Below are 15,937 nucleotides of genomic sequence, written 5' to 3'. Positions count from 1 at the left end.
GTTACAACCAGCCTGATCAACCACATGAAGTTTGCTTCCCTACGCTAACCCGTCCCGTCAAATCCTTGGCAGCTGGGCCACCACAGTGATGCAAAGCAGGGGAGGAAACCGACCACCACGACATAACATCCGCCCAATCATATCAACAGTGTTTAAGCACAAAGAAATAACTCACTGTGTATAAGCATATCATTTTCAAGGTCTATATGGCAATGTATGATGTAAATGGGCAATAAGAAAAACAAAATGTGAACAACAACAAACATTTAGGATTTAAACAAAGTTGCAGGAGATAAAGGCTAATCCATATAAAGCAAACATCCACATGCCTACTGCCCACATGTTGTTAGATGCTTCATATTTCTTACAACAAAAAGGAAAGTGTCCTCACCTTTTGTTGATAGTCCCCTCGTCCTTCTCGTAGGGTTTCACAAACCATTTCCCGACCCTTACAAACTTATTATCCATCAGGCACCTGAAAAAAATAGTTCATACTCGTCAACTAAGAGTACCATTTACGAGGAAGTTATCCACGTCAGTCACAATGACAAATACAGTTTCAGAATGTACCACTTTACTAAGTTCAAAACTGCATACACACTAAGTGGTAGCTGACAGACACTCTTTCTGCATCTATTGCAACAGTTATTACAGCTAAACATTTAAGAGATGCGTTAAGAAATGTCAGTCTTAATGTCCTTGCTATTTAACTACTAACAGTCAAGATAACACAATTTTTATTGTAAAGTAAGTTGAGGCGCACACGAGGCACCCATCCCTGTAGCCAAATGTAATGCGCTTCAACCTTTTTTTCTTTTTATGGAAAGCTTTGGCTTCTGATAGCAAAATGGTTTTCCTCTGAACCCATGGCATCAAATTATGAAGATGCTAGAAATATCCATTAAAAGGCGTTCATGCTGAAGATGGACACACTTTCACGTGATCAACAGCATTTTAACCAATCGATCTACAAAAAAAATCCGATATGCTTAACTGCATCACATGCTAGATCCTGTCCAGGGGGCGTTTTTGTCCAGTGAAGGCGACTGAAGTAACAATTAAATCTGCGTTGGATGTTCTGATGCTGAAAGCGGATGGTGGTTGCTGCAGGAATCGTGATTATCCTTGATCAGTCAGTGACTTTGTTGTGTGGATATGCCACTATAATACCTCAGATTCATCTCTTTGGAATCAAAAACGGAACAATGCACTGATGTATGATATGTTGCTTTAGGAGAGGAAGGTCTGTGGCACCAAAGCCACAGAGCAGCGGTTCATAACCTTTCAACTTCTGTGAACCGCACTTAATCATTACTGGAACCCAGGGACCCCCATGAAACATTACTGTAACCCGGGGACCCCACTGAAACATTACTGGAATCCAGGGTCCCCCCCGCTGAGTCTTTATCAGCAGGCAGGGACCATAGTTAAGCATTTCACATGATCTGATCCGCAAACGAGTATACAAAAAATACAGAAACAAGCATTCATCAAACAAATACACAAATGATGAAATATTTTATTTAATTCACAAACAAGTAGAAAAAAAATTATTGGAAAGGTTGGAGCTTTTCTAAATTCAATTTAGGCCACTTACCATCCATACTTTGTATTTGATGCAGTCGCACGGCTCCTACAAATTAATCTGAGGATACTAAAAAAATGTTTCCTCCAATTTCAAATTCCTTCACATTTGCAGAACCATTTACAAATTTAAAATGTTGGTTGTTCATTTATATACACTTCAAATTGTTACTTTATTTTCTAGGTAGTTGTAGACCACCAGAGTAGGTTTTGCACGCTCCTAAGGGCCTGGGTCATAGGTTAGTAAGTACTGCAATAAAGATTTATTCTTGATGTGTGATCTTCGTAAGTGCGCAGACTTAACTCCTTTTTTAATCTTTACATTCAGTTTCTGTGAGAATTAATCATAGCATATGGCTTTAAATTTAATAGCTACAGTAAAGACATTAAAATTTAGTTGACACGATCAGAGATGAACGTGGACTACTTTAAACTCAGTTTTTATTGATACCTCCAATTTAGGCATGCTATCATTCCCCATCTAAAAGATCCTAGGGGATGCCCTTGAAATACGTCCACTAAAAGCAAAACGTATCATGTCTCCACTCCTTTCACTAGGGAAGAATTTCTGCCTGTATAGAACCCTGATCATCAACTCTCTGGACTCTTAAGAAGTTTGCAGAAAACTGGGAGACATACATAGGCCACCTTAAAGATGACGAATGGACCTTTGCACTTATGACCCTGTGGGAGGCAGCAATCACGAATACCTTATGCCAGATACATTTCAAGTACTTAAACTGACTCAACCTAACCCCTGAAAGACTGTGGCATTTCCGGACAGGCTATGGCCATACTGTCCAATTTGCTGGGTGGAGGTGGGAGACTTTATCCAGACGGTCTGGGCCAGCCCAGTCCTTGGGCCCTTTATGGAAGGGGATTTTTTTAGTACATTCTGTGCCCCAATGAAACGACCAATTGAACTGAACTCCGTGTTCGGCCTGCTAAATATAGTGGAAGATGAAGGCTTACAAAAGTCAAAAAGACTCTTCTGAGACTAGGGTTAGTGCTGGTAAAAAGAGACCCATTCACATAACTAGAGGAAACAAACACCGCCAGTGTGGCAAAATGAAAGCGTAGCGTGGACAGATTTCCCATGCTTGGGATCCTGATATGCGAGGCCAGGAAGTGCTGCCAAAAACACAGTCAAATCTGGGCCGCTGGGAAGAATTCCATGCAGACACGGTAAACGATGGATGTCAATTAAGTTCCTACAATGAACACCACCATCAATGTCATGGTCGCAACATACACAAATAGGTCTACTATGAAACTACTTGTTAAGTAGACAGACTAAGATTCATACGGCATAAGCCAAAAATGCCGTGTGAATCTGTATGCTGATGATCTGTGATGATTTATGATCGTACATGCAAACCTCAATAAAGAAATTCATTGAAAAACATTGAGTGGATGAAGACAAGTGGTACTCACCTGCTCACATATCTAAGCGACTGAGGTGTGAATGCAGTACAACTTCCTAAATAGTCTTAGCAAGATAGGGTAATTATTATTAGCTCTCAGTGTAACCTCTGAGAAGATCCTGTTGTCAAACTAGTGCACGTGCTTAAAAATAAAAGCTTGGCATTATTCTGAACACAGGTGTTTCACTACTGGCAGATTGACACCATTAACAAATCCCGCTAGTTCTAGCACAGGAGCTTTGAAAGATCACAAGTGAAATACACTTCAATAAAAAGGTAAGATAAGGCACTCTTCCCTGGCTCAGATAAGTGAAGAGATTAAACCAGGATCTTCCATACTGTACTTTGGTAAAGCTACAGAGGATTCAAATGGCAAACCCAAGCCATCTTTCTCACATCCAAATCCTGCATTTCCCAAGCTCTCCAATTTCATTCAACGTAAAGTGATGCAGCACTGTATGCCGTGCTTTCTTTACCAAAGGTCTCCAGTGGTGATGAACAATGAAACTTACTGCAGCTTAATATTACAAACTTACTTCAAAAAACATCTGCCAAGCTTGCTGTTCTGGTATTTTTTTTAAAGACGATTTGTCACTTTTTTAATGTTTTGTGGCCCACGTGTTGCTGAAGAGGCCCAAAGTAATCTCTAATTGTGTAGTTATTTTCTGTCCTGCCACAAGGTTGGGAGATGCAAAAATATTAACTAGAAAAATGTGAAGCAGCAGTACATTTTAAGTTGCTTGTCTTGCACGTAGGCTGCACATAAGGCTGGGGGACAGAGATGCTTCTTACAGCAATGACTTAACACACAACAATATTCCCCCGTGCAGAACGTGGTGGTCATGTATCCTGCACATATTCATAAGCCTTTGCCTGACTGAGGGGCACCCTCGCCTGTGCTAGGCCCTCTCTAATAAAGCAGCATAAATGAATGTCATGCAATAAACTGCGCTGTACTTACAACCAGTAACTCTCTACTGGAACAATCTAATAAAACAAAGTCAATTAACTCTAAGTTTAGATCCGGAGTTGAGACAGCCGCATATATTCTCAAAGTTCAATCATATGGTTAACATGGCCAGTGGATTTGAATCGTAGACTATCTTGCGAGTATCCAGAAAGGCTTGCTTTAAATTAATTCATTTCTATTGTATATATAGATCATAACCCACTACTGAAAAATCAACATTTTCAGCAGGGGCAGGCGGCCGGTAAGCGTGCCCCAGGTAGGGTGTGGAGATGTTCCATGTGGCATGGAGTTGCGCAATACCGAATATTGGGTGGGTGCAGTGACATTAACCAACCATGTAACGGACGGAAATATACAGATTCTACCCACGACATGCTTACTGCGTCACCAGACCTGCTATACATAAAGTGACTATTAGATTTATCGAGCTCGCTTTATTACTAGCCAAGCAACATAGAACACTCAACTCAAAAAAACACAAGAGGACCTCAAATAGTGAAATGGCCAGAAAACGAGATCACTGGGAGAGTATGAGAGCATTAACCTTGTAAGAGATGGCAAGAAGTGGAGGAGCTCATTGGGTGCAGCTCGGCATGGGAGAGTATGAGAGCATTAACCTTGTAAGAGATGGCAAGAAGAGGAGGAGCTCATTGGGTGCAGCTCGGCATGGGAGCGGCTGCCGGATGAACTGCGCTTGCAAGAGGATCACTCAATGAGAATTTCCCCCGACCATTCATTAATCGTGGGAAATGGGAATCTAGAAATTAAATTATCGCTCTCAATTATAGTCCAATACATGACATGACTAGATTAGCTACCTAGGACTTGAATGCCTGACTGAGCAACTTCTCCCCTCACAGCACAACACTCCTAGATTTCACGACACAGCGGGCGTATGTGCTACCAAGACCCGTCACCTCTATGGCTTTTGGGTACTTATTGGACCAGGCAAGAGGGGGTAAGGGAATGTTGACTTGTTTTACTGTTTGAATTGCTACCGTAGCAGTTGCTGGTGTAGATAGGTATTCTGATATGGCGCACGGTGCAACTATAGTGTTAACACTCATATTATGTTTAAACCATGTAAAGAATGCCATCTTATGCACAGAACCTATGTCCTTGAAAATGCAGACCACGACTTCCTTGTGAATATTGCACATAGAAATATGAGACTATTATTTTCAGACAAACGCTAATGAAATGTATTCGGGAAAAACTGGTTAACCTGGCCAGACTAATTTCACCTGAGTCCTACGGGTCCCTGTACCCCTTGGGATGAGGGGCTAGTGTGAATTTTGAGTGTGCTGCCAAAGATAGATACCGGACTCAGTTTGGATTATTGCTAGTGTGAATGATTGCTTTTTTTAACCCACTTTCCTATATGGACTTTACTTTTTAGCTCGTGAAGCGTACGTTTAACACGTCTATTTTTTGAAGAAATGTTGCTCTTTTTATAACCAACTTGGAATGGCTTTTAAGTTCTTTCTTTGACTGTATTACTTAATGGTTAATTGTTAAATGCAATATCAACACATTTTTCTGAGGACTACCTTACTGTTCAGGCCAACACTTCCAAATGCAAGCAAGGCTTGCCTCTACAGAATTCTGTTGGACTGTGTGAAACAAATAAAAACAAGCCATAGAACCGATAGGTCTGACTTACATTTTCAGTTATAAGCCAGATCCACTGATTTTGCGAAAGTGGACGAGTGTTCTGATTTTGCATCACATCAGTATCCACGCAGCAGGAGCGGGGACCGGGGGAAGGGGGGCAGGGGAGGTGTTGCTCTGAATGGAACCTTCCTCTTAACTAAAAACATTTTTTTCGGGTCCCTGACAATTGACCTTGTCTTGCCATAGCATGAATCAGTGTCTTATAGTGAAAAAATATTTTTACTAATATTACTTTTTATATCACATAACATAACACATGTATTTGTAAAGCGCACGTTCACCACTACGGGTATCTTGGCGCTGAATAACAGATGTTTTGTTGTTACCCAACTCAATGGTACTCATTTTATCGACCTCAGATGGATGAAAGGCTGAGTGGACCCACCGGGATTTGAACCTGTGACCATGAGGTCGAACACAGGCCCCTGCAGTAGACGCATTAGTCCACTGAGCCACCAGATATACAATGCATGTATGAAAAAGAACTGAATGTGTGATCACCGAATATTTTTTGGATGTAAAACAGTCCCTTATGCATTGCAAGCGAAGCACTTCCTAGGAGAGGGAAGGCTACACCTAAATAGCCAATACCATAAAGATAATGCAAAAATGCTCATGTGGCTGATCCAAGTTGTGATAGACCATGCCTCACGCAAGAAGCTAAAGGAGTTGTCCCAAACAAACTAATGGTTTGAAATAGACTTACTGTTAGACCTGTCAGCCCTTTGGGTGGTCCCTCCTATTATTTATTTATGTCCCCTTTTTGCCTTCCAACTCCTTTCATTTTTATGTCCACTTGACTTTTTTGTGTTGTTCTTGGGGTTAGGTGCTATCTTATTCCATAACTTTTTGAGGCCTTGTCGCACGTCTCAGAAGTAGTGTATAAGAGAGACACAAAATGGTGGCTGGTAACTGACATTTTTTACCTCAGGGACCTGAGCCATAGGAATACAATGGGAGGAATCTAGAACCTTCTGGCCCATTCTGGTGAACTGGACCTAGGGTATATAAGGCCAGAACCTTAGCGGCCCTTTTGTTCAGCAAGGAGTTGGTGGGAGTGCAGGCTGTGGTGTCAGGGGGGAATAGAACCTTGTGAGGGTTGACTACTTTGGAGGGTTGCTCCCTTATTTCGGTCACCCCCCCCTTTCTAACTATAGATCTGGCCTCACCTGAACCCTCCTTCTTTAAAACTTTGACTGAGACTCCTCATAGTCAAGGAAAAGGACGGACCCTACCACTGGGTGGACACCAGGGACTGCTGGGGCTCATGTCAAGCGGACCGATTAGTTAAATTACCCCATCGAGAGGAAGAGCTGACGGAGATTCTGGCAACCTCTGGGGGAGACGGTGTGAGACCTACCTCCTTTTCTCCCTCCGGATCCCCTCACGAACTTGCACCTGCCCGGGCCTGACCCCTCCTACCTGTGAGCAGAAGCGCTGCACCGAGATCGCCCCTTCTTCTCTCCTTTCGGGGGCAGGTGGAGCGAGGGCCCGCTGAAGTGGGGGAAGTGGCCGATTAACAGTGTCGGGATTGGAGGAGCGCCAGTAGTGTGGCTGGCGGCTGAGGCGTCCGACTGCAGCGCAGTCGAGGAGGAGGGCTCGGCAAAGCTGAGGAGGCGGAACAACGGAGAAGTGTCCTTGGTACCGCGCATGTCTGAGGAGGAGCCTGACGGCAGCACAGAGGGGGCGGAGTAGCAGAGAAGTGTCCCTGGTACCGCGCAGGTCTGAGGAGGAGCCTAACGGCAGCGCAGAGGGGGCGACGGCGCGGCAGTGCGGCCGCTGATTCCCCGCGCAGGCCCAGTGAAGCGCGGCACTCAGGGTGGCAAAGTGGAGGCCTTGACGTTCGGTCGGGCCAGAACATAGGCGGCTGCATCATCACCAGAGCGTACTTTCCCCGCGCAGGCCCACTGTGTGAGACGGACGGCCGTGCCTGCGAGGGAGTTGATGCTACATCTCAAAGCTGTAGGTGTGGCACAGTAAATTCCAACTGCCTGAATCGACTGACACAAAAGCGAATAGTTCTAAGGCCACAAGTAAGCTGGGGTCGGGGGGCTGGTGAGCCACATAAGTCCAGAGAGAACGAATTAGGGCCTAGTGGGTGGACTGAACTCTGGAATCTGAGGTAAACACGGTCCTGTAGCCAAGGGAACTCAAGTGACAGGATCACTTCATTGAGACTTACCAGTCATAGAACTACTGCTAGCGTATCTTTAAAGTTAAATCAAAAGCTAGAACAATTTGTATGTCCAGTTCTACTACAATGAAAATTGATGCCTGTTTTTATTTTAATAGGAGTGAATTTTACTGTCTACTGCTGTGCCTTGGCATAAACTAATGTTATTAGAACAGAGATTCATAGATGGACTCCAGATGATGGTAATGTGCAAATTTGCTTCCTTGTAGTGAAGTAGTTTGTTTTTCCTGTTCAGATTGATTTGAAACACAAAGAGTATTGTCTAAAAGATCCCACATTAAGTAAATTACTGAATTCATATTCCCCAAGGAAACCCAGTGCTAATAATAAATGTACTGTCGTATGATTATTGATGCAGGTAATCCAATGTGGTTGTGCTTAGTGTTGACTGACAAAAGAAGACCACTTGAGAAACTTTTATAAAGCAACCCGTATTTTTCCAATCTGGTGTAGAGTCATTCTTTTTCTGGTGGTTGTGCGCAGAGTTACTGTCCATGGTGTGATGCAAGCTATACACAATTCGTCTCTGAGTTTAGCCTTACCTACTCTGCGCCAGGCTACCCTATGTGGACTGGTAACCCCAGGTCTAACACTTACACAGTCTCTTTGTACTGGACACAAGATGTTTTGGCAGAACTACAAACTCCAGATTAGTAAGATAAAATGTGTGAAAATCACTGCATCTTACGAAAAAGAGAAGTTCAGAGTAAGAATACACTAGGATTTTCCTTCTTTCTCAAGCTCAATCAACCTTTCACTGGCTTCTCCCATTTCTCACGGCTCTGTGCTTTAAGTGAATGTTACTATGCTGGGAAATTAGAGTAGGGCGAATTCTCACTAGTTCTCTTTGCTTTTTAGATGCAAGTCACCAGAGTACCATACTTCCCACTTGGTCCAAAGGAAGCCACCTAACACCATAAGTCACATAACATTAGTTAGAGAAATATGAGCCCTGTATTATCATTTGTCCTAACAATCACAAGCTATGCGACCAAATCTAACACACCTTCCCAGAATGCCAACTTTGATCACCAGATTCAATTACTCACGGTTCTCTGGAATATCCTAGGGAGGCCTCTTCTGGGAACTCAACTGGTGGGTCTCCAATGGCTTCAACAGGTTCTGTTAGGTCACCTCTGATCTCTGCTCACCCGTGCCTGAAGAGACCGTCCGAAAATAAAAAGACCTGCCATGGAGCCTGGAAGGTGCATAGAGCCATTCATTCGGATGAAACTCCGTAGGTCTCCTCCCACTATCGAAATGCAATTGGTGCTCGCCTCTTCACAGCACGCTTACTTCTGCTCGTCGTTCAATATCTGGCCGCGATGGCAATAGAGCATACCAGGGAATCATGCTATGTAGAATGGCAAAGAGAAACTTGCTGCAGGTCCATTGCTGCAACTCACTGCAGCTTCTCACCCGTTTATGAGGAGCACAGGCTCAAGTGCTAAATGGATGGAAACTGAGGCACCTGTAATTGACATTCTCCATTACGGCCATCCTCACTACTTAGGACTATGTCCCTATTACAGAGGTTTCAGCTAGATCTAAAAAAAATATTTTCTTTTAAAAGTGTTAATAGGGAGATGTGATGACTACTATGGAAAGATGGCGCCCCTAGAAGTGCACTGTCCAAACTAATGTGGGGTGTACGACTGCAGCATAGCTCTCCTTGACATAAGGAGTTATTATTGGGCCACCCAATTAGTGCTGGTCAATGAATGGGTATATGCTGATCGAATGGAGCCCTCAGTTAGGCATGACAGGAAGTGGTTGGGAACACAGAGCTATCAGTTGGACTTTTACAGAAAACATGGTGAGCACAACTGCCTATCTATATAACTGTGATACTAGAGGTGTGGGACTAGGCATTGAGTGTTGGGTTGGTGAGTGGTCTTAACAAAAGAAGAACCTTATGGGATGCTCATCGATTGTCTGAAACACACCAACGAACTGGATTTGGCAGGTGGGACCTAACCGGCATCAGCAACAAACTAGGGGATGCTTGGGAGGGTATTGCAATAAATACCTGTCAGTCCATCAAAGAAGAATATGAAATACCAGCAGGGGAGGTATTCCCGTTATTTGAGAAACATTTCCTTCACAAAGATATCCCTAAAGATGCAAAAATAGAGGATTACAACTTGCTGAAATAAAAAATATTGTCGGAACCCTTGGAATACCAAACAATCTCCCTTATATATAAAAAACGAATCAATAGCAAGCGAGAAGCACCGCCCAGGTACTAGGAGGGCTCGGAGCGGGATATTGTAAAGCTAACAGATAATGGCCAGACCGATGCACCCCAGTATTCCAGAGAGGTGGCGATCAGGATGAGGTTTAGATGAATACAAATTAGAATACTTCACAGAATCTACCATACAAGGAACCTGCTGATGAAAATAGGGGGGAAATAGATAATCAGGTTTTCTCCAAGGCTGTGGCTGAGTGTAAACTTTGATGCACACGATATGGGACTGTCAGGGGGGTTCAGTCCGGCTGGGGTGGTGTTGTGCCCAAACACTGCCACAGCACTAACACTGCGTTCTTCAAGTAAGGGGAGAACAAGATGCTATTTATCAATAAATATTTTACAATATAGGCAAGATAGTGGCCCGTCGCAATATAGCACCACTATGGGGGTTCACATACACGTCCCTCACACGACCAGTGTGCTAGGGATATGGACTGGTGCATAAGCACCGATTAAATGTCACCCAGAGACGTGGCTGCTGCAAAAGTTTTGAAATTATATCGGATCTCTGGGAGAGCTTCAGGGGCTAGATGTTTGGCTATCATTCCTGCCTGAACATTCAATCGCCAGGGTAACAACACATAGTGGCAGTGAAAGTGACAGTCTCGTTTCATGAATATTATAAACATGTTGATAGTAAATGAGATTTCCTAATGGCGTGAACTTTGCCTGCACCCTGAACTTCACAAATATCTTTATAATACTATTGGTATGTTCAAAACTGCCAATAAACAGTAAATAAAACAAAAAAACAATCCAGGAGTTTACTCTGCCGAATCAAGTAGCCAAAATCTTACAATAGACATTTGCATCTCAATTAATTTACGGAAATTGGCCTATACACGTTCATCTCTAAAGGGAGTTTAGAGCTGGAGGCCACATCAGCCCTATATCAAATGGACCCCGATATCTACTAGAAAAACTCCATGAAAACATCTGGATGGTGAACTGGTAGACTGCCTATTGCTTATTCTTGAATAGTCTGTTCGAGATTTTGGATATTGGGTAAACCAGTGTCTATCCCTCCTTCAGCACACAAATATAAAGGGCCTTGTTAAATTAGTATTGCTTAGAAAGAGTTTGTACTCCTTGCAGTGTCAGCTTAACTCCTACTTCGCTCTTATTTTTGCTTTCTGTTTAGCGTCAAGTTCCCTCTGCTCAGGTAGTTTCCTAAAATCAGCAGGATTTCCATTCTGATGAAGTATCGAGGCACCAATAACTGCTTCTCCTCTTCTCATCACAGATAAACACTCGATAGAACCTCAAGTACTTGCTGTGACAAAGTCAAGGTTTTCAGATTCTATCCCAGTTCTGCAAGCCACATCAAAGGCTTTGCTAAAGTGCTCGATTACAGTGTCTTTTAGCAATCTGCGGCCACACTGCTCTGTACTGCAACTCCCAGTACGAATTGAGCACGAGGTGCTAGGTTCAACATCCTTGGGATCGTACAAAGACTGGGTCAGGGACATTCGGCAGACCCCCGATTGACCTGTGCCCTCATTCACAGTATATTCAACTTGTTACATTGGCTACTGCTTTAACACTGGCTCAGACTCCAGCATCTGCACTGTGAAGCATAGGTGCGCCTTAAATGCTTTCCATCTTACCTGCAGCCGTAGAGAAAGTCCCTTCTCGTAGCTGCTGAACTGCTATTCGCCTTCATCTTTACTGCGGACATCACTGTCCCTTAACAGCGGCCAGTAAAATCTCAATCACCAAAAACCCGGGTGTCATAAGACCAAGAAAAATGCCCATAGGGATCAGGAGGGAAGAGCACTAAGCAGCCACCTCCTAGTCAGCTTCCGGCTTTTCAAATAATCCAACCAGATGTCTATAAATTAACTTTTTGTAATTTTAATTTGCAATTCATCTTTAACTGGATATTATAGCCACTGAATGTAAACATTTCATTTTTTTTAAAGCGATCAATGTGAGGTTACATACAAATTGTTCAGTCCAAGTGTGAAAGTTCAGCGGCCATATGCACATGCAGTAAACCGGTAAAATGCAAAGATATCCTCTCACAAACTAAAAATAAAGATTTTGTCGTTTAATTTTCGAACTTTTTTCTCTATGTGAATTGCACTGTTGGTAATACAGAAAGCAGTTTTCTTTTGGTAGCTTTTTTAACTCCCTGGACCTTCCTCAGTCTTTTGCTGGAATTTGTTTTTAAGAGCTTCTAGCTCTTACCCTGCAGCAAGCTGTAGGGCAGCAGGTTTGAAGTGTTAGTGTGGCATGGAAAGAGCATTCAGTGCTTTCTTGATACCATTTTTCACAGCATAGGAAATATAGGCAGTAAATTCATTTGGTTTCTAGGATGCAAAAGTGGGAGTAGCATCCCCACTTAATCTACTTCAACAAATTAGACCAAAATAAATATACATTAAAAAGATCTTTATTTGCCAGACCGGATAGAGTTATCCATTGACAAGTACAAAAATAAAATAAGTCTAAAAATAAAATAAGTCTAAAAATAAAATCACACTTTAAAAAAAAAGTCAGTAAGATCAGGACAGCTGTAAAACACATTTACACTTGGGATAATACATTCATATTATAAATAATCTACATACATCAAAAGTGCAGTACATATTCCAGATTTCAATACTTTGCTCCTTAAAAACCAGCCAAATTATAAACATTTTTAAACTGCAAATACATAACATGGATTAATATCACAGCTACAGATTCTTAATATTACCTGGTAGTCTCTGTACCAAGCAGCCGGCAGAGTGGCTTCAATCATTTAAAAGCTCACAACGGAGTTTGTGACCATACTTGACACTCTCAAGGTAAAGAGAAGAGGAAATCACAAGTCTTGTATGCCTTGCCCATTGTAGGGTACGTAAAAGTTAAAAAGTGTACTTGTTAAAGGGAGGACATGTACTGGAACAAGAATGCGCTGCTTGTGGAAACAATGCAGTCTGGCATTTAATAGTATTTTAACAGCTATGACTATCCAACTCACCCCTTCTCAACTGAGTTTCCAGTTAAAGATGAAAATAAGAGTTCGCCTCACGGGGTTTACAGTTAAAGTACCCTGCACAGAGCTGGAAACGCTCAAGTTACAGAGTTATTTTTAGAGGGCTTGGCTAAATTAATATGTATGTCAGACATTTTCTTTCCGCAGGCAGGGCATATCTGCATGTTACAAATCTTTGTGTACCATTCAGTGCTCCTTTTGCTGAATGGCCGTCATTCACAAACGGTGCCACAGAATTCACAAGTCTGGCGAGCAGCCTACAACTTGACATTTTCACTGTCATAAGAGTTGAATAACTAGTACCAAAATAAGGGAGGGGAAGTAGAAAAAAAGCAAAAGGAAAACTCCATGTTCTGAAGCATGGGTTCTTGATAAGTCTTGCAACAGCCGACAATTTTAGCACAAAGGTCTGACATGGTGTTTGGAGACCAGTGAATTGATCTCCGCATGGACAAATGACACATATAGGAATCTTCCTTAACACCTTGGGTGCTCATGACGAGGTCAGCTCGTCATGAGCTCCGGCGCTCCGGTGCTCATGACGGGCTGAGCTCGTCATGACCGCGCCCTTTCCGTGGAACGCTCACACGCTGGGCTGACTCCCCTGCTGTGCTGAACGTTCCATAGGAACGGGTGTGGCCATGACGAGCTCAGCTGGTCATGAGCACCGGAGCGCCGTAGCTCATAGCGAGCTGACCTCGTCCGGAGCACCGGGGTGCTGTTCACACCCCCCGGCCCCCAGCACAGTGGGGGAAACAGCCCCGCACGGAAGGGGTTAATAGAACTGTAGTAGTCAACATAATCCTCCTAGAGTGGGCTCAAGGTCTTATTGAAAGTAAACAGTTTTCACACTTGTAACATGTGAATACGGTTTGGAAACAGAAGTCGATTTACCTAGAGTGGCAAAGGACACTACTTGTTTTACACACTACACAATAAAATTCACATTAACCTTAAAAGCCACTTAAATCTAAAGCATGCAGTAGCTGTATGATTTGGAAAGAACTGCCCGGTTTAGATAGAACTCAGCCATTCCCTTAGGGAAAGAAGATTATGAATATGAAGGTCAACCGCAAACCTTTAAGTTTCAACAATAGTGTGGCCTCCCTGGAGGGTAAGATGCCTTGTAAACGTATTAAGATCTGGCGACGGTGGCTGGATATTATGGCCTGGAAGAATGAAAGTCAAACCCTCTGCCCTCGATTCTTCCTCATTATATGCTCACACTTCATTATGTCAACTAAACAATCAACTTAGCAGCACCTCACTTTTCGTAACCAGGATGTGGAATGTAATACAATATCTCATAGTACCAGGGACAGTCTCTTTCAAAAACACTGTCCAGCAAAAAAACTACTTGTCCCCTTTAGTGCCATGTGGAGAGGTAACAAATAACGGCAGTATTCTCATTACGTCAGTGCTCTGATAATAGCCTCTTTTTATGTTAGGGCTAACAATGTCAGGGTTTGGATTCTTTGAATGAGTCTGACTGGGTTACCTTTCTATAACGAAAAATGTAGTGCTGTCCAAGTGTACCAACAATAATAGTTTTAGAATTTGAAAATCATTAAACTTCTCTCAAAATTATTATTCAATTGTTTTTATGGATAAGGCTGATTAAGTCTTGTGTCTTACGTTATGTGAAAGGACAGTATGAAAATAACACTGTTGAGAAAATGTTTTACACTATTTTTTTTTATGCCAGGAAAATGTATTTTCTCCATATTTTTGAGGGGGAAAAAGGCTAGTTTCTCTCATAGTACTAACATTTGGGAATTTTAAATAACAGTTGGCTGGGGCATATGTTAAAACTCAGCAGAGCGGCAGGGATAGGGATGGCCTCCCCAAACAGTTAAAGTATATTGCTTGATGGCTTGATGACAGACACCAGACAGTGAGGTGAGGAACAATGCAAACAGGGCTCCCTTTTGAAATTCAAAGAGGGTCTTGCTAGGCAAGGGGTGCTTATTACTTATGTTTACTAATCCACTACAGGTTTGGTTTAGATACGTGTGAGGGGTGGGACTGCAGTTTCTATTGCTCAGATGATAATTTCTAGGCAGGTCCTTTCCTTTTATGTATCTAATTACAGGTTGTATAAGGCTGTTCCTTGTTGGAGACAGCCCCAGTGCTACCTGCCTGAGAAGCATTACATTACTCACTCACTAAACCAGACTGTTGTCCTTTATCCCCCTCTGATCATCAGAGGGAAAACACATCAGCATCTCTAGAACAAACAATTAACATGCAAGATTCTACTTTGTAGTGTAAAGTAATGTAATTGGACACAAAGAGCGAAACTGTCACTCCGAGGAGCATCATGGCACTACAAGAATGGGTGGCTGCAGGAGTGGGAAAAGAGTTAGATAAGTGTTCTGCATAGAGCATATGGGGCTGAGAAGATCCACGTTTTTAGGGCTTTCCTGAAAAGCGTTTTAGACTGGAACTGACGGAGCTGGTTAGGGAGTTGGTTCCATGCTTTGGAGCCTATCACTGCAAGCGATTTTCCTCCCTTTGAGACATATCTAAATGCTGGTGGTTTTAACAGGTTTGTATTAGAGGAGCTAAGACTCTGGGAAGGTATATAATGTGCAAATCTAGCTCGGAGGTAGTGTGGCCCGAAGAGTGAAATATTCTGAAAGTGATTATCAGAATCTTAAACAGGACTCTTTTATGGATTGGCAGCCAGTGGAGTCTTTCCAGGGCCACCGATGCAGATGACCTCCTAGGCCATTTCAGCACTAGACGTGCTGCTGCGTGTTGGACCATTTGGAGTTTGTGTAGGACTGACTTGTTGGCCCTTGCATAAAGGCTGTTGCAGTAGTCCAATCTAGATGTGATTGGGGCCAAAGCA

General features: G+C 42.8%; 1 protein-coding gene across 2 annotated transcripts in view; it reads right to left on the bottom strand.

Moving 5' to 3' along the window:
- The window catches only part of MED13L (mediator complex subunit 13L), a 916,648-nt gene that overhangs the window by 377,601 nt on the left and 523,110 nt on the right, over positions 1–15,937 (bottom strand). For both annotated transcript variants that reach the window (XM_078667133.1, XM_078667134.1), the window contains exon 4: positions 392–475. In XM_078667133.1, the coding sequence (XP_078523259.1) occupies positions 392–475 (84 nt within the window). The remainder of the gene's footprint in view (positions 1–391; positions 476–15,937) is intronic.

Source organism: Lissotriton helveticus, chromosome 11 (assembly GCF_964261635.1).
Source record: "Lissotriton helveticus chromosome 11, aLisHel1.1, whole genome shotgun sequence".
Lineage (NCBI taxonomy): Eukaryota > Metazoa > Chordata > Amphibia > Caudata > Salamandridae > Lissotriton > Lissotriton helveticus.
This window is presented reverse-complemented; position numbering and strand designations above follow the sequence as displayed.